This window comes from Cynoglossus semilaevis, chromosome 1 (genome assembly GCF_000523025.1).
Source record: "Cynoglossus semilaevis isolate Cse_v1.0 chromosome 1, Cse_v1.0, whole genome shotgun sequence".
NCBI lineage: Eukaryota > Metazoa > Chordata > Actinopteri > Pleuronectiformes > Cynoglossidae > Cynoglossus > Cynoglossus semilaevis.
The window spans coordinates 11,981,397-12,005,772 of record NC_024307.1 but is presented as its reverse complement, the minus strand read 5'-3'; the positions used below and the strand labels follow the sequence as shown (position 1 = coordinate 12,005,772).

The following is a 24,376-nucleotide window of genomic DNA, read 5'->3' as shown; positions in this document are numbered from 1 at the left end:
TGAATGGCGCATTGACAGTTATTGATTCGAACTATTGCTAAAAATGATTTTTAGTGCTCTTGAGCCGCATTGTTCTCCAAACGTCTGGTTTCAACATTCATTATTTCTAGGTTTTCTCTCGTGCCAGCAGCGTGGCTCTATGAATAGCATACTGTCTGTCTGGTGGTGGGTTTGTCAGCGGAGTGATCCACCACTTTGGTCCAGACTGAATCTCAGCAGCTCCTGTAGGCATTGCCATGAAATTGTGTGCAGACATTTATTGCCTTCAGAGAATGAAACTATTGACATTAGCAAAAACCCTGACTTTTTCTCCACAGCCGGTGGCGGGATGACAATTTTTAGGGAAATTTCTTGACAAATATTGAAGGGATTGCCTCTCAGGATAAATTATATAACGCTGGTGATCCTCCAAGTCCAACGTTGTTAAAAATATATTTTTCCACTAGTGCCGTGCAGGTAGTTCTGTTATATATTTAGTTTAAAATACATTTACTATTAACAGGTTCTCTATCGTACATTTGAATGTAGAAATGCAGTAATTTCTTTAGAAAAATGCAAACCACAGAAATGTATGGGTATGAGTTCATCTGCTGTTATGCTGCCCCCTGCCTTTATTTTCTTTTTTCTTGTTCAGGACCGATAAGGATGCTGTAGATGTAGGTTGTAAAATTTAAAAGAGGCAGCTTTAAGCAACCGGGGAACAGTGTGTGGAGACAGTGCCATTTTCAGAGCACCTCAGTAGTAACTTGGCAGTTGGTGGACTTGAACCTGAAACCTTCCAGAACCAAGTCCACTTCCTTAACCACTAAGCCACCACTGCCGCCAGGCCATTAGGTGGCAGTAATGCAACTTGGAATACCAGCTGCAGGTGAAACTGCTGTGGGATCACAGTCCAATTCCATGTGCTGACCAACAGCCTTCATTTAAGTGTTTGCAAATAGGCAGCCCACAGTTTGGACCCCATGCCTCCATTTGAGTACCAACGATGTACACTCTGAACCCCTGACATTCTGGGTAAAACAAAACTACTGCATCTGCTGCCCTAAAACTAAATATAAACTAAATATAATTTAAACACTTAAACACAAGTCTTTCTTTTAATTTTAAAGGCAATGTTATCGATATCAGCAAAAACAATCTTAGGCCCATTGTTAAAAGGCAGCAACATATGAGGGGAAACATTTGTCATTCATTTTAATGCTTTATGTTTTCTTGGAAGCCGGAGGGAAGAGTGAAAGCCAGATTTTCATTAGCGGGGTTAAAAAAGAAAACTCAATTACTGCCTCCAGACTGGGCCTATTGTTGCGGACGGTGCCGTGATCAAACACAATTTGGATCAAACCGCAACTTTATTTCACATTCTCTCACATTTCCAATCAAAGACCGATTAGCCTGAGACATTAATGAGCCTACTAATCCATTTGGGCCCCTCATGATAACGGTTAATTGTCTGTAAAAATGTGTACAGATCCCCGTTTGGGTTGTTTACTAACTGATTTGGATGTGGTTAGGCCCTAAAGAGGTATCATTATGTTGATAGTTCTTTGGAAAATGAGCTCCTGATGGAGGCAACACTGGAGGAGCTCAGAATACACAAGGCTACGTTAAAACCCCATCACTAAACTAGATAACATTTGGCTGTCATATGCTTTCATTACAATTCATCCATAATAAGAGCTTTTTGTTTTGACTCTACACTGTATATATATATATATATTTTACAAAACCCAAAGCCTGCATTTAAATATGTAATTCCCTGCTCAGGTCTGGAGAAATCTCCTTAATGTTTAGAGCAAATGGCTCAGTTTGGCTCCCGTACCTCTGCGTCATGTTGTAATTTAGTTAAAACATAAATCCGAATTACAATCACGGTCCAATTTGATTTGTGTTTTGCTTAAAGTCAGGAAAAATTAATCTTTTAGTTTGAGTTGTAGCAGTAAAACCGTAACAGGGCCTAAGAACACACAGTACAAGAGGTATTTGATGTTACCGCAACAGGGTTTGCGGTGCTGTACTGTACTGTACGTGATCCTCTGGGTTTTGTTTCATCCAAGGTTTTGTGTAGAATTAAATCATATTATATTGAGTTTGTTTATACCAAAAAAGAAAAAGCCTTGGAACGCAAGTCAAATACGCCCAGTGTTTTCAAACCACGGCTACAGCAGCACTGAACGAGCACAGAGTGATTTCCCGTCACGTATTATCATTTGATGTGACTGCAGGTCTTTTTTAACACTTTTTTTCTCATTTGTAACATTTAAATATTGACAAAATTCATGTGTGATATTCTTTATCTTTTATATGCAACATTCCAATTTTATTTTTGTGCAATATTTGCTTTGAGACCATTAACAAATTTATCTCAATAGTTACTATTACAGTTGTCCTTGTTTTGATTTAATTTTAGGTTTACTTGTGCTGTTTTTTGTAATAGTGTCTTTTTTTAAATAGTAAGGTTTTCTGAATCTGAGTCAGCTTTTTAAAGGTTTTGTAAACTATATGAAAACCTCCAATTTATATATTTGAATTTACATGTTGTCATAATGGTAATAATGCCAAGGTCCAGATGTGTCCACTAAATTATACATAATAATTATTGTAAAAATGTGTATCTGCCTTTGAACTATTTATGGAAGATCTTCAGCAAAAAGCCCATTTTTTTCTTGAAGAAGATGAAAAAATGATTGACCGTGTTGTAGTAAAGCATATGTACTTGTTCTGTCATGTGGCTGAAGGACCCTGAAGTGTGTGTGTATGTGTGTATTTGTATTTGCGCTGTATTCTGGCCACTCAGCGTGCAACCTTGGCTGCCCTGTTGTGACATTCAATTTATCGTCCTGTGATTTGAGGCCTTAGTTTCTCATTACAGCCAAACTTTTTGTGTCCTTGCGCAACAAAAATTAGTTTGTATGTCTGTGTAAATCAACTGTCATATGCACATGCTCTTTTAAGAAAAGGCCAAGGGTGTCATTAGATCCCTGCTGCCTTGCTTTCATATTTATGCGTCTCATATTCATGTCCATTGGCTGTGTCTCAGTTGGTCTATCCATCAACACTTTTTATTCCCATCGCACCAACAATATGGACATAAAATGCTTTTTTTTTAACGTCAGCAAAATGCTGCCACAAATAAAAACCAGAACAACCCACTCTTTCATTTGTCGGGGCAATAAACTACGTAAATTAAAACTGATAAGTGACTAAAGTTGGCGTTAGTCATTTCCTGTAGGCTGGGTTTTTATGGAAATTACCAGAGGCGGTGGAGCCGCGTTATAAAGTATGACCAGCAAAATTGGAAAACACAGGTGATATATTAATGAGTTTACAAAACTGAAGGACAACCTGGCCCGGGGGGAGGTGGCCTGCTCTCGCCAAGGCAAGGCCATTTTTCTAACAACGTGTCAGCGAAACAGTTTGAGGAATCACTCATTGTGTCGGAAGAAATATCCAGCGTGTGAAATATGTGTTTAACAAATGAATTTGTAGTTTTTGTTTGTTATTCTTGAATTGTATGCTGTTTATTTTTGTAATAAGGTACTGAAAGGATATTACATGCTTTATTGCTATTTTTATTAAATACAGTAATAATGCATTCTCAATACATAATGCCTCAATAAAGGACGAATAATTGTAATGTGAAATAGATGAAACATTTGTGTCAATAGCAAGGAAATTGTACAGTATGTATTTTAAATTATGTATTTTTACTGCAGAAACGTACTGTATGTCGGCAGTGCAAACTGCAATACACTTCAACACAAATTACACTCATTTGCAGGTTTTATATTGTGTCGTGTATCCACAGAAGATGAAAACAAAAACAGGGGAGAACAAAGTTGAAAGCAATGGGATGAAATGATGTCGCTCTCAATTTTGTACACTCAAACAAACTCACTTGCCTTTAGCCCGCTTACGGGTAGAAGGTGAGGGAAGCACACGAAAGCAGGGCAATTATTCTGCTCTGGCACAACAACAGAGAGAGCAAAAAGGAGCATCAAAGTCTTTCCTTGAGCAAAATAGGGCTCCCTCACAGGAAACACACAACCTGTGTGTGTGTGTGTGTGTGTGTTAATACTACTGCACGGACTTTAGATTCTTCTTTGAGACATGAGATGCAAAGAATGTCATGACAGTGTTACTTACTATTACTGTATGCTTATTAATGTACTTTAACTGCATTACACACTTGTTACATTTTGTATTTTGCTGATTTTAACCATGGAAATTGGTTGTTCTTAAATGTTAGTTTTAAAGTAGAAAGAAAAGAAAAGGAGGGTGTTTTTTAAAGCACAATATCATTATATTATATTATTGTAAAATTAGAAACACTATTTTCCTTTAAAGATGGCAATATCAGTCAAAAATAGTTAATTGTTATTCAGTCAGGAGCTATAGCAATATTTGCAAAACAGCAATTCTAACAATAGCCGATGTTGTTTTTAAACTAAATATAAATTAAAAAGCCCCAATATAAATGATTATAGTATATTAAAAAAAGTAGTTTTCATTCTTTTACATTGCAGTTTTATTGTCATGGCAGAGCTGTCTTAAATCACAAGATGACTTATCCTTGTAGTTTTAAATATTACCGATTTTATAAACAATACTTTGCGATAAGTGTAATCAAAACAAGCTTTAATTATTCATTTTTCCTGTTTTGTGTTTCTCTAAATTTTTAGATTTCATGAACTAATTCATATTACAGGGAAGGGAACTTTAAATTTTCTATATGTTTCTTTTTACAAACTGACTTTTTAAATCATGTTTTAAGTAAGCAAATTACGATGCTGTTTAATTAAAGTAAACGTCTGAGCCCACAGTTTAATACAATTTAAATTAGTTGTAAAATTTCCTTCGACGGAGTGATTTTACAACAGGCAATTTCAGGGGCAGCCTGATGGAGAGAAAAGGTCCTTAAGCAGCCCGGAAGTCTAGCACTCACGTGTGTTTTGTTGACTACATTCACCGAGTGTCGGCAAGTGATTTCCACACTGAAGTTTATTATTTTTTATGTTACTTGACGTCCCTGGAAAATAAGAAGATGAAAGTTGTCGCGTTGATAAGGTGAATGTTTTGTGCAACTGTCTTTAAAATATACCACAGCTTGTCAAAGTTATTCCATAAAAGCTCAAACATGATGTTGTAAACACTACATATCTGTCTTCTATTTAAATAGACCATCTTTAGCTGCAGATACAGTCCCAAGCAGGTCGTTCTTAGCTGAAAATTAATGCTGTTGCTCCTTTGTTGCGCCGCAATCCCATATCGCTAACTGTGCACTCCTCGATAACGCATAGGTCTGCATCCTAATGACTCTAAACACGGCTTCACCTCTGTGCCTATTTCTCATGCTGTGTTCCAGTGGGGGCAAAGACAGCTGCTACAACATGATGCAGTGTGTTGCTGCTGGCCACCGGATCGTAGCTCTGGCCAACCTGCGTCCTGCGCTCACCGGTGAGGAAGATGAGATGCTAGGGTTTTTAGTTGGGATCCACAGAGGCTGGGCCGAACTATTTGGGCCAGCCAGCTGCACTTCTGCAGACCCAGGAAACTCAAGAGTCGTGCTTTATCAATAGACACCACAGATGTATGAACTGATATTATAAAAGTTATTACCATATATTTTCACCTGGGCAACAGAAATTGAATAAAAACTCAATGTTTTGGCTTTGTAGACAACCAAAAACACAACTTTTTTAATTGACAAAATAGATAAACAAACCCATTAGTACACAAACAAGGCTGTAATAGAAGAGCTCGTGATATTTAAGTTAAAAAGAAATTATTTGGGTAGGGTAACGTGTTTTATAAATTTATATTTAAGACAATAATTAGCCGATTGATTTGCTGAGCTTTTTTGGAAGGGGGCGGGGGTAACATGATTAAAAGTAATGTCAGGATGTTGTATTATGTCTTCTTTTTCAACAGTCTTTTTCTAGTTTAAATGTTTGCTAAATGTGTTTTTTATACATAAACAAATGTTAGAACTAAAGAACTATATATTTTTTTTAAATTCATGTGTTCTTGCCACCAGTCATCTAATAAACATTATTTTTATCAATGATGCAGATGAGTTGGACAGTTACATGTACCAGACTGTGGGCCACCAGGCCATAGACCTGTATGCAGAAGCCATGGACCTGCCTTTATACCGACGCACCATCCAAGGCACCAGCCTTGAGACAGGCAGGAACTACAGTGAGACAAAAGGGGACGAGGTTGAAGACTTGTACGAGCTGCTGCGCCAAGTCAAAGTAAGTTTTACTCCTGGTTACTGTGGAATGTTGATGCCACCTTAAAAAAAATCATGCTAAATGTGTCTTGAATTTTTTATATTGCTAAATTGTTGATTGATTATCTTTGTATATTTATGAAAATCGAAACTGCGCAGGTGTTAGAATGAAGCCCAAATTACTCAGTCTGGTTCTGCTGTGTTAATACATCATAGCACATTTGGTTCTTTCTGATCTCTGTAAACAGATTCTTCATTATATGAGCTAATTTGTCACCCCATGCTAAACCAATAGGTTTCAAATTAGAATCTCATATGTTTTAAATAAAGTAAAAAATAGACTAAAATGTAAGGTGTAATATATTACAGTATCTTCAGCATTAATGTGTTTACCTGGTCTGTTGCTGTTAATAAAGAGCCAAGTCAGACAGCACCTCTAAATTATGCCCAACACCAATATCCTAAAAATTGAACACATTAAACTAAATATGTAACATTGTCTTTGAAGTATTACTGAGGAAATTCTGAGGGAACACCCCAAAGCTTGTTTATGTGAGGTGTGGTGACACTAGTTTGATAAGTAGAAAGTAAATAAAGTTTCATTTTAATATAATAACATTTGCATTAGCTGTGTATATAGTTAAGCACTTATATAGTATTATTATAGAGTATATACAAGTGTTATTACAGAATTCATAATTCTACTGATCAGTTATAGAAAAATGTCTTATTTATATCATTATTAACCCATAAACTGTTGTTTTTATCATAATGACTCTGACATCTACATTGAGCTCCCGACCACAGTCTTATTAGGGAATCATTTGACTTAGAGCTTAAATATGATATTATAATTACATTTTCATCATATAATATTGACGTATAAATACATGTTCATTCATGTTTTGATGAAGTAAATAGATATTTCTATTTAGTAGATATTTCTGTATTGAAATAGTTATTGTCATGCAGTGATGTCAAGATAAAGACTATACATTTCTCTGAGAAAAGAAATGCATAATGTCCTATCGGATACAGTAAATACATGCTCTACTAAAAACTCTTATAGAACTACTGAAAGTCCCACCTAACACTGGGATGTCCCACTGTCGAGATACCCTTTTGTTGTTGTTGTGGTTGGGACAGACACAGGTTTATAGCCAGTGGTAATGTCACATGATGATGGGTGACTGTAAATTTAAACCAAAGCTGGATTTTGCAACAGCATCATTTATTGATTTAAACTTTAATTTCACTCTGACTGTCATTGAACAGTGTTAAAAAGTCTGAAATGTTTCTTACATGAAGCCGTAGGAACCCCGTGAAGACTTACTGCTTGTCGGGCTTCATCTTCATCTGACCTGTTGTAGACTAACAGTTCTTAGCACCGATGTAGAGGTTGCTCTCTAGATTAACCATGTTAGAGCTCTTAGTCTGTCACATTGACTGTTTCTTGGTTCTACCTTCCCAGTGCAGACAGTGTCCTTTCATATCAACACTCAGAAAAACGGTGAATCAGTTCCATTAGTCTGTGAAAGTTGTGCTCTGAACGTATGAAGTTGGAATGAGTTGCCCTTCAACTACCGGCTCCTCAAGGGGAAAAAATCCTTTTTAATCTCATTTGACAGAAGATCAGATGCAAAAAAATAATTTTGAAATTAATAATTCATCAAATACAACCTTTGCCAGGACACCGAACAAAATATTCATTTGATGCCAAATTATGTATGAGACCTTGGTCGTTGATGTGGTTGAGGGAGTTTGGGTGGGAGGGGTGTTGACGGATGGGTTAGCGGCAAGGGAGTGTGTATTTAACACACCGCTGGCAATGCCTGGCTACCTGACTGCATGCAGCCACCTGGACACTTTCTGCTGCAGCAGCAGCAGCAGCTCTACCTGCTGTCAGCAAAATGCCCCCCTCCCTCCTTCTGGTACCCCACATGAGAGTTTATTGTTGAGATCCGAACCCCCATGACAGGATGTAAATAAGAAGAGATGCTGGTGCATCGTATAGGTCAGTGTGAAGACACGTCCTTCCTCAGCAGACACTCTGCCCCATGGTCCGTACATGTCCACACACCTCAGTGACAGGGGCCACTCAAACTGTTCCGGGGCAGTTCTTATCCTGGGTCTGACTTCTCTGTGTTGCCTCCTGTACAGTTATTTTTAGTTTCCCTGAGAAAATGTTTCTTTTTAACGTACGTATTCCCCAAGTGGTTTGAAGCTGAGCAGTGAATTTCTTACGCAGTGTTTCTGCATATACGCGCAGTATTTACTTTTGCATAGGGACACAGGGTTATTAGGCTTAAATTATAAGCAACCTTTAATTCTACTTATCAGTTATGTGAGCTTTTTGCTGTTAAATAGACTGCAGTTTTATGGAGTAGGTTTTCAACGGGTTTCATGTGAGAATCCTATGCTAATACATCTTTGGGTGAGATCAGTGGAAATAAGACGGGTTGAGCTGTATTGGAGTAAAGGGGAAGAGATGAGATCATTTTAGAAGAGTGAGAAAATATTGAGAGTTGAAATGAGTTGAGATACAATCAGTGAGGAGGATTCGAAGTGAGAAGAGTTAAGCTGGGGTTGGAAATAAAATAATTTGAGAGGGTAATGAGAAGATATGAGTTGAAATCATATATAATTGAAATATGTCACGAGGAGCTGAGATAAACAGGATGAGACAAGATACGACATTACTTGTCCCACAGTAAGTACATTTCCTTCAAGACCATCAAATTTGTCCGAGACTTGATATTTCTTCTTGGGTTTATACACCATCATTATAATTCATTAGTCCTTATACAGAAGACAAATTAATGAGCGATAACTTGTTTAAATACTGAATATTTAAATATCTTGTCCAGAATTTTCTCATATTCTTCTTTCTTCATGCTTTTATTTTAACTCACCTCTACAACATTATATTTCCACCTCTACATATATTTGACTGCAGGGATGGTGTTTGTTGGGTTTCTTGCCTTTCCCATTATTCTCAAAGACTGGGCCACACCTACACAGCCAAAGAGTTTTGCCCCTCCCCTCCCCCCGTCCTCCCGTCCCCCCGTCTGACCAAACAAAATACTTTCAGAATGTGTAAATTTACCGCAGTTTGACCCTTGACCTCTCTAGTCTTGCTGGGAGGTGTGTGCTGTAGAAGTGTATTTCTCGTTGGTCTTCAACCTCACAGATTTCTAGTCACTGTCTGGTTTAATGGCTCAGTCACTGAAGGTCTTCACACACAACTTTAACCTGTTTTTAATCTTTAACTTTTTTTTAAACCTCTGCATGTTTTGTTCAATGCTGTCTGGATATCTGTGAACTCCTTAATTACATTTGTCACCCCACTGTTTAGACACTTTCAAACTTACTGTGACACCTTGGTAAATCATTCCACCACACAAATATGAAGTGAAAAATCCATCACGAAAACTACAGCACCTGGGAAATACTTTAAAACAAATAAAATTGTCTTGAGGGGACAATACTTTTGTCACACCGCCGTACACGAGACACAAGTTTGTTTTATTGTCAGTTCCGTAATTATCCAATCATATTTATAGTTCTGGGCATGAAATAGTCCAACACTAGACGCGTTCTGCTCCGTGATGCAATACAGCGTTTTTTGCCTGTGGTCAGGGCTCTAATTGCAAAGGGCTGCTAATTCCCCACTTCCAGGGCTGCTCTGCTCTGACCTCAGCAGTCAGACAGGCCATAGATCACGGCAGTTGGACTCTCGTGGGGCCCTCACGGGGCTGGCAGACCAGGCATTTCTCCGTTTACCCCTCACGCCGTCATCAACAGACGTGCACTGTAAACAACGGGCTTCCTCTCATACTCGCTGAGTGATGTCAAACATGAGAATACAAGTCTCTTATCTCATATTTCAGGTTACTGCTCTCTGAAGTTGTTTTTCCTTCGGCGCTCGGACTACTCGTGAGGTTTACTCACTCGCACAGCTTTTCCGTGGTAAAAGGCAACAGCGTTAAGGGCGTGAAACGCTGGCACGTTAGTCTGTCACGTCACCTGAAATCCAGTTTGAAAATATCACAGATTGTGGCCACATCCAGACTTACTCATCTGCTGGGCTTAGTCTCCTGTTTTATTTTTGAGAAATAAATGTTTTTTATTTCTATCACCGTGAAGTTGTTGTTAATTAGAAAAAGGAAATGATGAATAAGGACAGGAAAAAAACACTTCATTTTTTTTGATAATGAACTGTTGAATCACACTAACTGAAGGAGCACAGCCTCAGTGTTGTTTGTGAAAGTGATATATATTTTTAAATTCTTTTTTTTTTTTTGCAGTTTGAATTAATAAGAAGTCGCAAGATTATATTTGGCAAATGACACTGGAGTAATGATGAAAGATTTTTTCTCAGATCCTGAGTTGATGAGTTTTAAGCAGATACTCTTCCCTGCTCTCTCTCTCTCCCCCCACCTCTCTCTATCTCCCTGTCTCTCTGTCTCTCTCTCTCCCTCCCTCTCCCCCTCCTCCTTCATTGAATGGCTCAAAACAGAGTTGTACTATAAGCCAACAGTGCCATCTACAGACCATCATTGAGATAACAAACTAAGAAGACTGGCCTCCTTTCTTGCGAGAAGAATGTTTGGAGCCATTGACAAAAATCAAAGGAAGAGATCATATTTTCCAAAACCATTGTTGATGGATGGGGGAAAAAACGAGCCGTCCATCCTTTGGTGGCAGTGATAATGGCAGGCTGACGAGGTAGCTCTATCCTTGCCCCCCCCGTCCTCTCATCACTCGTTGCGTATGGCACTGTGTCTTTGAAGTGTGAAACCTGATAGACAGGCAGGCCACGGCGTTCCTTCCTCCTCAGTGCTGATCTTCAAACCCGCTCTCTTTTAAAGAGAGGAATGACAGTTTTGTCAGCAGTGGGTGGAATTCTAATATTCTGGACATCGGTGGCTACGAGGTTTACGAGTCACAAAATTCAAGTTTATATAAACCCAAATATCAGAAACATTGTTACACGTGAAAACGTGTGTGCTGGAAATTTTGGCGAGCTCCCCGAAAGCCACAGGTCAAAGATAGGTACAAGAAAACTTTTTATTTTCTTTTGAAATTGATGTTAGCCAGGAAGTTGGTATAAGCTCCCCGAAAGCCACAGGTCAAAGATGGGAACAAGAAAACTTTTTAAGTGAGACAAAATAGTCGTACAAGTAACACTTTTAGTCAATCTGATTGTTCAGTTCGCTTGAAATAGCATCATCTACATCAGGGGTCAGCAACTGTATTTGTTGCACGATCAGAAGTTTTCTGGACAGACACCTAGGGGGCCGGACACTGTAATAAAATGTAATAAAAATAAAATTTTGTATAACAGAATCTAAAAAGAGTCATAAATGGTCAGGGATTACTGATAGTTATTTAAGTCTTGGTTGTTGTTTTTTTCAGTTGTTTTAATAGTGGAGACACCATGATATTTTCTCTTTGATCCTTACGATTCTGGAGTCCATTAATGGGCCGTATCGGACAGTTCAGGGGTTTGGATTTGGCCCACGGGCTGCCTGTTGATGATCACTGACCTACACAAGGTACTGTAAAAAAAAGAGTCTGGACAACACTGCCCGTTGAAGGTAGAATCTGCTGCTCAATGCGCATGACCTTACAGCCTTTGATTTTTGCGTTAGAAATTCCCCTGGCTTTCATGGCAGACACAGTCACATTGGCTTGGGAATATTTTAAGAAGTCGTTATCACTACTGTCTGCAAATGATTAAAAAATGGATCCATAAAACTGTGTTGTTTAAAAATAATATTCTGTGCCGACTTTCAATGCAATTCTTTGACTGTCTGCTAATCTGAGATGGACCTGTAGAATAGCCAATAGAACATGTTGGATGTTCAGACGATTAATGGATGGAAAATGGGCGTCATTCTTCAGCCAAATATGAAAAGACATCCAGACTGTATTCAACAAAAACAAAGCGAAGCCAGCATCTTTTTATTGGTTTTGTTTAATCTTCATATAGTATTATGTTGTCAAGTATCTTTCTCCTAGAAAAACCTTACAGAGTGTATTTCCAGGCCTATTTCCAGGCGTATTTCCAGGCACTGGGTGCCTGTCCATACATGTGTGCTGCTGCTTACCTCAAAATCTGCTGCTGCTGCTGCTGCGATCTGCTCTGATGTGTGATACAGATCAGCAGTGTCAGTCACCGCTGGCTGTAACACCAGTCCCCCCGAAGGCCTGCAGAACTCCTCATATTAGTCATATCACATCCCTCAAGTCCTTTATCCTTCCCTCTGTGCTCTGTGACCTGACACAGTCGCTCTTTATGCCCTGTGACCCTGCCTCTGTGTATGTGTGTGTGTGCGTGTGCAGCGTTCTCAAGGTCAGGTCAAACCCTGCCTCTGTTACAGGATAACTGGTCTACCTCTCTTCTCTCTATGAGAATATGCTGTATTTTTTTTCTTCTTCTTCTCTTTACTTTGTCTATCAGAGTATCCCGAGAACCAAATTCTTCTATTTTCACATTTGTTTTTTCAACCTATTTTCTCGTCACTGTGGTCCTCATCAGAGGCACTGTTTCTCCCTTTAGCATATTCAACTATATTTTAGTCACTGTGGTCCTCATCAGAGGCACTGCTTCTGTCTTTAGCATATTCAACCGTCACTATATTTTTCAATTGTTTCCCTGTTTAAATTAATCACCAAGTACAGCATGTGTTGCTTATTTTAAATTTTAACAAAATGAACAGTATCAATTGTAAAAACATTTTAAAAATAATTTCAAGGTGAAAAGTCCAATGCCATTCAAGAAATATGTCATATATGCTATTGAAATAATTTCTATTAAAGTCAAACTGGTTTGGAAACTATTTTTACTTCAGTCCTACACTTTGACAATCTTTAAATAAATACAGTATTTAAATGAATTGTAGTTTTTAGTCTTTAAATTCAAAATTAAGACCAATTTTCAATTTTCACTAAATTCATGAATAGTAATATCTAAAAACTACTTAACTTAAAATAATCATTTTTATTTGTCATGCCAGAATTGAGATCAAATCTTCAATTGTCTTTTTAAATTTAAAGTATGTCCACATATATTTTTTTCATTGAAATAATTATGATGATTAAAATCTAAACATCCAAACTCTATATTTTTAATTAATAACTTTTGTTTGTCTTCTGAAAAATTAATGTGAATCCCTGATGCTGCTGGAGCAAAAAAAAAAAAAAAACATTAAACGGCTTCTCCTAAATACTAATATTTCAATGGAAACCTGTCTGTTTTTTTGGACAGGATGAACATGTCCCATGGGCCTGATGTGACCCTAGGGCCTTATGTTGATTATGTATGCTGTAATGTTTTACTGTAGTGGCATGAAGTTAAACAAATATTCTTGTCTAGTCTTTTTTTTTTTCAATCTTCCTTCTGTTGTTATAGATACTATTTAAAAAGTAAGTGTCTGTGTTGTAGAATCTTGGAGACCTTTGAGCTGATGAATAAAGACAAAGACATTTAAGCTCATTAGAGTGATGAGGAACAATAGATGCTACAGTATCTGGGCTCCTGTTCCTTCCTGCCAGCTCTAATTAGCAACACCGTGACATCTCTGTCATCCTCAGACCCCGCTTTGAAGACGATGGAAATGTTACGTTCAAATCAGATCTCTTACTCTGTAATGCTTTCGACTTTAAGGAAATCTTTTTGTTTTCAAAATAGTATGGGTGAGAGGAAGACACTTTGGGTCAGTCTGGCTTTTGTTAATCAGCAGTTGTTCAAGGTTTGTCAAAAGGCCTTGAGTTTTTTTTTTTTGTTTCAGAGTGCTACAATTCTCAAACTTAAACCCCATCCCTCCTTATTGCCTGTTTCTCCTGCCATTAGTTCTTAGTTTCTACAGCTGCTCCATTATCAGCATTAGCAGACCACGAGCGAGGCCCCTGAGAAATCTCAGACACGATCTGTCCACAAGCCCAAACACTCCTTTTTTTAATTCTTCCCTCTCCTCGACTGCTTCTATCGTTCCTCTCCTGGCATCTTTCCTCCTTTGAATTGTTGTCACACTTTCATCCAAAGTCTTAAAAGCCTGGCAATGATAGCATTGTTGCCGGTGCCCTGATGGAGGTGCATCCTGCTGTGTGTAAAGGTGTGAGAGCGACTGAAGAGAGGAGTGAGAAGGAACGAAGAATATGAGAATAGAATGAGGAGGACAAGGAGGACGGCAGTCTGTCTGGCAGGCGCAGGAATCTCCAGTCGAACCAGGAGCTTTGTGGTATTGATCACGGAGCTGAGGTGTTGGGAGCTGTTGGAGAGAAGGGGTGTCAGCCAGGAAAGGGGGGGTCGAAATCAAACGCATACCACACACACCCCTTCTCTGATTACTGCCACGGTGCTGCATTAGGTTGAACAAGATAATGGATTTCTTTAAAAAGCTGCTTAATACATAAATCATGACCTCTGGGGTCAGAGCATGGCTTTAGGAAGTCCAATCAATAACGGAGCTAAAGCAAGCCTTACTCAGGCTGGTTTGTGGCTGAAGAAGACCTGTAAATGTTGTCACTGGGAGGAGCTTACAAGCTGACTTGTAACCAATGGCTAGTCTCCTTTTACGAACAAAATGCCCTCTAGGGATGGTGCAGATTCCAGTCATTTTAGTGAAGACCAAAGTAAATTTCTAGTCTTGTGTAAATTATTTTTCTAAACATTATAAGAAGACAGATCCGGACAGTCGGACAAATGAACTTGATGACTAGGAGACCTTGAGTTGTAGTTTGTACAACGTGAGCTCCGACATTTTCTCCTTATGTCATCCTAATAGGAATGTTGTTAAGTCCGTGGTTCCCAACCTTCTTTGGCTTGTGAGCCCTTAGAAATTTAACTGAAGGTTGAAAAACACTGTGCTGGGCCATTAGACATTTTCTGTGTTTATTTCAGTAACTTTTTTTTGCACTAGAGTCGTTTTTAATTTAATTTTTAATTCTATTATTTTCCACAAGACATATTTTTCACCTCTATGAATTTTTTCATCTGCTAATTGTGAGTCCCCCGATAATATTGGCTGGAAGACTGGAAGATTGTCATGTAAACTCTGACTCCATTCTGATGTTTGTATCACTCACTTTGGTCCATATATCAGCCCGGGCCGCTGAGCTTCCTTCAAACAGCTGTCCCTCTGTGTCGCCTGTGTGTGCGATAGCTATTGTTATCTTTTCCCTCGACTCTGAGGATGTGTTTGTATTTATGCCGCTTGACACAGTGCAGTGGTTTTGCGATTGCAACCTTGTTTTGCACATGAGGAAGGATAGCATTAGTGCTGAGATAATGGCACTGCGTATTGTTCGCTGGCCATGTGGAAGTGCCGGGACAGGATCTATTAGATGCAGGCCCATTTCCCTCCAACTGACTCTAACAGTCCCCGCAAACATTAGATAAAGAGCCTAGCCTCAAGCCTTTGTAATTTGTTTGTATTTTTCTGCTTAATGTACTTTGCTCAATCTTGTTTAGTGATGATGGAAGCTGATAGCCTTATCTCGCCTTGCCAAGGGCATGAGCCACTGCCACTGCCTGGTTGAACATTGTTCCAGACGAGGACGTGTGTGTGTGTTGATGATGATGATGATTTTTTTCCTTGTTTTCTTACTTTATTTTGACTGTGGGTGAACTGAGGTTATTTGTGTTTCAGCTCTTGGTTGATATGTTCTTTTAATGACCAATAACGATTAAAACTCAAAGATGATGAACACATTCAAACACTTCTCTTCCATTTGATTAATGTTATTAAGAAAAATCAGCGTTCATTTTTTTATATTTTTACTAGGTGTGTAGAAGTACAACAGGAATAACACTTGAACTAACTAGTTCATTAACTAATCAACTACATTATTTGTTCATAGTTAAACTCCAAAAACTACACAACCCGTGAACTTCAACACATACGGCATTTGTTCATAGTTAAACTCCAAAAACTCCACAACCCGAGAACTTCAACACATACGGCTGTTGAGGTCACCAAGTACATTCAGTATGGGGGAAAAAAAAAACAAAAAAAAGAAACAGTCTTACTTTTTTCCTCTTGTCCTTTTTGCTTGTGAACGCAGCCCTGTTGTCACGGGGCTAAACTTCAGTGGTTGACTAGTAGACTGTGTTTTGTCTCAGTAAACCTGTTCAAACTGATATTACCACTACTTGGAAAAAATGTGAAAAAGTTCCAAGCAAGAGCTAAGTGCCTTTGTTATCTCATAACATTAGTCAACAAAGCCAGTATCAGTGGCTTATGGGTGTTTGGACGTTCATCTGACTGCAGTTCCTGCTCTTTCTCATACACCTATAAAAACTGAATGAACCCGGAGAAGCTCTAACAGAGGCTTCTTGACACTTATAACACGTAGCATGACACCCGTGCCAGGCTTCGGCAATAATTGTTCACCGATTAATCTTGTTAGGAATCTGTTTCATGTTACATTACACGTGTAATAATATTTTGAGCATAAGTAGGGTACGTCTGAGTAACCACTATGAAAGGTTTATTTTTTTCACTTACTAATCTTCAATAACTGTGCTGCATTAAAAACTACTACATACTCTTCAAAGTCAAGTTTTCTGCCTAGGTTGGGGGGGGGCTGCCGTCCTTGCGCAATGTTAAGACAATGAAGTGCTTTATAGGAAAACAGAAGTGCAGGAGTAACTTGACGTGCAGTAAATTATCCATTTAAAACCTATAGCGGTATCGTACAAATAACACTTCTTAGTCGTTGGACCCTCCATTTATCTACTCCAAAAGAGGGTTTGAAGAGGGTTTTTATGTTCTGTTTCTGAAACCGTTCCCCACAAGAAATACAGAAGTTGAAGGCGGGCGCTCGTTCACCTCCTGCAGCCGAAGTCATAACTTGTCATAGAAAAACACTGTCTGGAGTCTGAGGGAGTAGGTTAAACCAGCATCGCTGCTCTATTTTTCTTCTTGTCTCACTAAGGGGATGGAATGGTGTGGGCGTCATTGGGGGAAACGTCATGATGTCTATAGGAGCTTTGGGGCAATGAAGACAGGACGGCCAAGATGCCAAGAGCCTGGAACCTGACCTCACTAGGAAAAACATTTACATTTTGTACTGTGTGTGTACGCATGTTAGCCACTGCAACACTGTGTGTGTGTGTGTTCTCGCGCCTTAGTGTACGTGTGTTCATACACCCTGTGGACCAGGCGGTTGTTATGAACCATGGAAAGAAACTGACAAAGTTTACATCTCGGTGGCACGAGATTTCGTCTTTGTCATTTTGCTTTATTTGGTTTTTTTGAAGCAGCTCAAACACTCCTACCTCAGCCAAGTGGGTGTGTTGCTGTGACAGAACTGGGGTGATGACTTCATGCCCTGCAGAGATGTTTATTACAACATCTTATCCTTTTTAACATTTCAAGGCAGCCAAGACCCTAAAACTGCAGGGGACGTTTAATGAAAGAAAAAAAAATCTCAAAAGAGTTGAGCATCTAGGAGCTGAGGCCCGGAGTCAGAATTTATACTCTAGAAACAACTATTAAAATATGGCATTTTCAGAGCCAGTAAAAACTACACATGCATGCTTGAATTGTAAGTATTCATAGACGTGCATCGATAAACGACCTTATGTCTCCCCACTGCTTCCCAACATTTAGTTTTCCATGCGTGCTGATACGAAAAGACTCCTTGACCTTGGACGGCTGAAACCAGGGCTTTGTGCTTGCTTTGGCCACGTCCTCTCCCTCCCTCCGTGACGACTGGCTGCGTATGTGTTTACGTAACCGTATATATCTGAGGGGAAACTCTTGAAACGTTAATCTCTCTACTTTTTAACCCTGATGCATTTCTACATTTTCCAGCTGTGCAGTGTGGCATATTTATGCTCGGGGTCTATCGCTGAGAACAGCGCCATCGTTTGAAAGAGAATAATGGAGTCAGGGTACGTGTGTGTGTGTGTGTGTGTGTGTGTACAGAAACTGCACAGTGGCCACTTAAATCTGAAATTCTTCCCAGACGTTTACACATGTGCTGATACCTGAAGCCTGGTTGGTCCTTTTAAATTTAGACACAGAGGAGACAGTTTCTTAATTTTTTTGGAGCCTATTTGAGGCATCGATTTTTATTTGTTGATCCTTCAAAAAATGATTCCACCTATTCTAAAGTTTTGTTTGGATAATGAAGTACATATTGTTTTTTTTTTACTCCTAAATATTGCGTAGTGTAGCGGTTATGTCACCTGCCTTACACATCTTACTTGCAGGAGCTCCTTTGTTCAAGCCCCACAGGAACCACATACTCAATGGCACCTCCTGTGGCAGCCTGTGTGGGTTGTAAAGACTCAGTTTTTCTTCACTTTTTTGTCTATTTAAATGTTAAGCACCACTGCATCTTTTCCTACAGCTTGACATGTCTGTTGTGTGAAAGGCTGATCCTGACAGACCTACTGCTACCTAGAAGTCTGCTGCTTCTTTTTCCTTCCCATACGTTCCTGTGCAGCCTGCCAACTGTAATGTTTCTCTGGGACTGATGAGACCATGTCCGATGTCACATCCTGTGTTAGCTGGCCACGTCCTGAACCATGGCCTCGGTAGAGGACGACACTGTCCATCCTTTCGTTCTTCTTCTCTGTCCTTCTTGTTTCTCTGACCTGCATCATCTGTGGAACCTGTGGAGGCTTCAGGGTTTATGAGCAGCTGGCTTTGTGAGTCGTTTGTTTTCCTTATTCCTGCATTCTGTTGTACAGCTGAAGACTGACACGTGGTGAGTCATCCCGTCTGCCCGTCCACAAGCACAAAGGAAGAGCCCGTCTTTCAGCAGCTGCTTCAGACAGACAGCCCCGCCAATTTACGAACGTCTCTAAAAGCCCTTCAGAGTGAAGTTTTGGCCAGTGTTTGTTTTAGACCAACTTCCTCTAAGCTGGCTGCTTCAACTGCTGCTTCATTTTGATGGATCGGACATCGTCGACAGTTCTAGCCTTTTTATGAGCAAATGTATATGTGCGATATTATTTCTAGTGTGCAACTTGTAACTTTGTAATCCTGCATCTTCCCTCACACCTTTACCTGCTCACACTGTCACCTTGGGGGAGGTCTGTCCTCATTGAATCATAATTGATTCAACTGAAACAAATAAGCAGCGTCTCCTGTTGCAAAGCTCAAACTAAGCCTCCTGTCAGTTTGGCCTGTCTGAGTTGTCGGGACAGTCCAACATGCCCCAGGACTGTGTCTGCATTACATTAGACACAATCACTTGACCCTGATTGGCCCTGTCCCTTGTACCACATCTACTGGAGCTGCCACAACAGGGTCCAACTCCCACCTTCTCCTCCATCTCCCATGTTCCCACCATGTAGAGGAACGGGAGAGAACAATCCCATTAAATTACAACGAGGCCAGAGCTGATCTAATGGAGAGAACATTAAAATCATGTCGCGTTCAGTCACTTAGATGATGGATCCTGGAAGGAAAGAGGCTTCATGAGGAGGAGTGATGGAGGGAAGGAGGAAGGGACAGGAAGCCACAGGGTCGGAACAGTGTCTCCAAGATGATGAGGACATGGGAAATGATGGTTCCTTGTTGTCCTTGAGCAAACCGTCATTCAAAGCACTTAAATTAATTCCTTCACTTTGCTTTTTTTTCCCATGCCATCACGCTAACATGCTTCTTAAAGAAGCTGTAAAATCATAAAAGGTTCACGCCAACAACTTCAGACCTGAAACACACAGGAAGGAAACACGTGACCTTGTCTCTGTGCAGTAAAGATCTGCCAACTTTGGCTTTTCTCTTGTCAGATGAGGCTGAAGCAGGCAATTTTTGGAAACCTACCATTTTTTTGCAGAATGGCTCTTTGTATTGTTGGCGTGTGTAATTAAGATTTCATGGTGACAGCCATTGACAGAGCTAATGAGGACTCTAATGTATTCCATACGAATATGAATATTGAATTTTTAATATTTTATGGCTTTCTAATTGCCTTGAATGCCGCTAATGGCTTTAGCTGCCGAATATTTTTCAGTCTGAGTTGAGAGGCTGCATTCTGAAGTCTAATACTTACTGTGACTTGGGGGCAGATACATATCTTCACCGAGGGCACGTCTATGACTTTGAATACATTTCAACCACTCTTTTATTCCCCTACAAAGATGAATGTATATATAATTACAAAGTATATCACATAGCCTACCTTGATATAGAGTTTAATGACCGTATCGTTCCTTTGTAGAGCGTGTCTGCTGGCCGTAATCTTCCCCCCGCAGCTGACATCTTAATAACTCAGCCCTCTTCATCCATTTCCACGGGAGACATCCGGATGTGGGGGGAAGGATTAGTTTAATGAATTTGACAATTAGTAACAGAAGTTAATGACTGCATGGGGCTAAGTACTCTGATGGACAGGGCTGGAGGGACTCAGGGTTTTTTCATTGCTGTGGGCCATAGATCCTCATTAATAGCTTTTCTCCCTGCCGATGCAGACAGAGGAAGCCGGGCCAAAGCTTTTGTTTATTTGTACCCCTGATCGGGCACCAGACAGAGGGTTGTACTGTTCTACGAGGCCGGGTGAAATAGTCCAGCTCCAGGCCTTAGTTAAATCAGGGCCTTAGGTCCTGGATCAGGTGAAGTTTGCTTTAATGAAGCAGGGTCATTAAATGTTAAAAAAAGGGAAAGTGACAGGAAGGTAGCTCTATCTTTGGATCCTGTGCCAAGAGTCATGAAGAAAGAAAATTGGTTTGTGGGTCACAGCAGTCCTGATTACCTCAGCTGCTTTGATTTATTATTAAGTTAACTTCGTACCCCGATCACACCTATAATGTAGTCAAAACATCGTTTAGCCAGATAGCGCTCATAAAATTTTTACTGTTATTTATTATTATACTGTGCCTCCTGAGCTACCTTGTCGCTTTGTCAAGTATTCCCTCTATAAACCATTTTGATAAATTTTTCAGCCACCATAAAAAATCAAAGTTTATATATATATATAATTTTTTATTGCATCATGAATACACATGTAACAATTCCCATAATATATATCCATTCAGATTTATACATCCACTATATACAGTATGTCCCTGCTGCATAGTAATTTTTCCTACTTTTCCCACAGGAGGACAAGAAAGAATGTCTGGAATTTGTAAAATCTCGTCTAGCGCAGAATTAGCTGGCCTCTAATTCATTTTTTTTTCTTTCTGTCTCCTGGTGATAGTAGTAATGTAGACAAAAACAAAACCATATCCAAAAATAATCATTTTCCTTAGCTTTTGCAATAATCTCTCTCGGGTCTATATTAAAAGACCAGAGGATGTGTGAGAATTGTTTTCTTACATTGTTGAGCACGTCTGGGTTCTGTAAAGCAGCATGATGTCATGTAAAAATGTTTGTTTATAACTTAGTTAAGTTTCTTGTGAATTCCTTTTGGTTTGTAATCAATCCAAAATCAGACAACTGATTAGAAACAAAAATGACTAAATTACTATTGGGTTACCTAAAGGTTGAGATATACTGTAAATGCTAAATGTTCTTTTAATAAAGGTAACTAACATATCAGCCAGAAATGCTAACGTAAAAGTGAATATGTAACAAAAAAGAAGATAATAAAAAAGCTAATGCTAATGATAATTTACAAAATAGCTAAGACTCAAAAAGAACTGATTTAACTGTTAAATATCTAGCAGTTATTTTGTGGATTCAACTTTTGCTGATATTAGCCAACAAGAAGAGCAAGGACAAAAGAGCTCAGAAAAGCAATTTAGCTAAAAAATAACACTCTGCTAGAAATAGGTTAACCTATTCCAAAACTGAAAAATAACCAAAACACAAGTAAATCCCCATCAGAAATACAACACGAATCACAGGTTAGGTAAAGAATAAAATAGCTAAAAAAAAACCTAAAAAGTAAAAATCTTACTTTAGCCAAAAATGTAGCAAATATAGCTAGAATGCCAAAAACGAAAAAAAAAAACAAATGAACACACAACTTGAAGTTGGCCTAGAAATAGTTATGACAAAAAATAAATTATTCATCATGCTCTGAACTGGAAAATCTGAAGAAAAAAAAGGATTGTGAGCATATCAAAAAATGCTAAATGTTACTCACAATACTCATTACATTCAAAGTTTCAAAAACAAGGCAAACTTTTTTTTGTTTAATTTTTAAATTATTTTACTGCATTTTGTATATGCCTGTCATAGGCTAAGCAGAGGAGAACAAGAGCTCCAGTGGCGCGGTCGTTTTCACCGTTCGTCTAATGCTCTCTCATTCTGTCAGGCTAAGTCTGCTCTTGTCAAGATTAAATCCATGAGTCCAAATCGGTGTTAATGTAGCCCACCTTCATAACACTCTCGTTCTTGTCTCTCTCTTTCTTTTTTTCCTGTCTCTACTTATTCCACTCCTTGCCTCCTAATTTGCCTCTTTAGGAAGTGACAATTGCATTTAGGAAAAAGGTTATCATTGTGTTATGAAAGAGTGCTGGCCCTGAGGCTTACCTAGAAACACACCACACTGCCTGCAGCCCCCTTGGGTCTGTGCTGGGCTGAAATGTTATCAGTCTGACATAATTACTGTCACCGGGCGGCGGCAGCAGCAGCAGCATTGACTATAATGTATTTTCCAGTGTTGAAGAGATATTTAATCCTGAGTGCTGAGTCTGGTGTTATTAAGATCTTTAAATGATTAACTTTGGGTCAAAGAGTTAAATTGTAGCAGTGTTTTTATATCTTAACATTCTTTGCTGCACAATAAACAGCACACACACACACACACACACAAAGAGCACATCCTTTATCTGATTAGCTGGCACGCCTACATGGAGCTGTGTTGTGTGTGTGTGTGTGTCTGTGTGTGTGCGTGCGCTGAGCAGTGCATCGCAACTCAGTGTCACGCCCCGGGCATGGCATGGATTTCATTTAGGAAAGTATCAAAGGTTTACACGCTGTTCGCTTTAATCAGCATGTTTATCAGGCAGAGAAAAATTGCAGGAAGGGACCACGGGGGTGGGAGGAGGAGGAGGGGTGGTGGAGGTTGCGAGGAGGTGGGTTATCTTAAGCACCAGTAGCCAGGGAAATTGATAATGGCTACAAGGTAATTTACTAGAGACTTGTGCATCCCCGCGCTCCTTCTATAGGCTTGGCTCTCATTCTAATTACAGCCCATGTAATGTTCTAATGAACCTGCAGGTGTGCGTCTAGGCGGAGATGAGAGATATGTACTGTATTTTGCGCACGTGTGTGTATTTGATGAGCTTGCAGCTGCGACTGGCATGTGCATGCGGCTGTTTGTGTGTGTCGTCTCAGATCAAGTCTGTTTTTCACAGTGACAGAAGATTGAAGACGTCTCAGGGCCGTGTCAGTGTCTCTCCAGTGCATACTCGCTGTCTCACTGTTTCTGGAAATGAAAATGATACAGAAAGCAATTACATTACCCCTCAGCAATATTAAACATACGTGCCAATCACACACACATAATGATCCAATGATGCTTCCAGTTGTCAGTACTGTTCTGTCTCGTAGCGTTGAGGCTTCAGGAAATACACAGTCATCTTCCCTGCGAAGTAAATAACTGATTAAGTTCAGGAACTGCCTTAAAAGGTATTAGTGCTTATTCTTACACATGGGCCTTCACCCACAGGTGTACAAACTGTGAGTAAGACCTTAGGTGGCTAGACTGTGTTTATCCCTACAAGACCTGGTCAAAACAAAGGAAGAGTCTGCTGACAAAAACAAATTAGTCATGATTAGCTAAAATTAGCCAGTTTGAGAATTAGTAATGGGAAATGTGGGAGTAGCTAAAGCTGTACAGGAATAAACAGAAACGATGTATAAAATTGTAATATTAAGAAAAAAATGCTAGAAAATGACAAAAAGCTAAGCTAATGTAGCTTGGCTGTTTCTTTAAAAAGCTAACAAAAATAAGCCAAGAGAAGACTTGTACAGATGCTTAAACCATACTAATAGTCAACAAACAAGGTAAAAGGTAAAAGAAAAAGCCTATAGAAGAGCTAAAATAATCAAAATGGCTAAAAAACTAACATAAAATCCCAGCAAACTTGGAGGATAAAGGAGATAAAGAGTGCTTTACCCGAAGAAATGGCTTAAAAATAGGTAAAAAGTGACCCACATAAAAATACATTGTGCCTAAATTGTTTAACAAAAATGATAAATAAATAAAAATTTAATTGTGTGTGTG

The 24,376-nt window shown here is 39.2% G+C and overlaps 1 protein-coding gene across 1 annotated transcript in view; it reads left to right on the top strand.

The window, feature by feature from the left end:
- The first annotated feature begins 4,763 nt into the window (after positions 1-4,763).
- Positions 4,764-24,376, top strand: part of dph6 (diphthamine biosynthesis 6) — a 70,215-nt gene continuing 50,602 nt past the window's right edge. Inside the window, exons 1-3 of the mRNA XM_008311336.3 lie at positions 4,764-5,064; positions 5,363-5,454; positions 6,070-6,254. Of these exons, the coding sequence (XP_008309558.1) occupies positions 5,042-5,064; positions 5,363-5,454; positions 6,070-6,254 (300 nt within the window). The 5' untranslated portion in view covers positions 4,764-5,041. The remainder of the gene's footprint in view (positions 5,065-5,362; positions 5,455-6,069; positions 6,255-24,376) is intronic.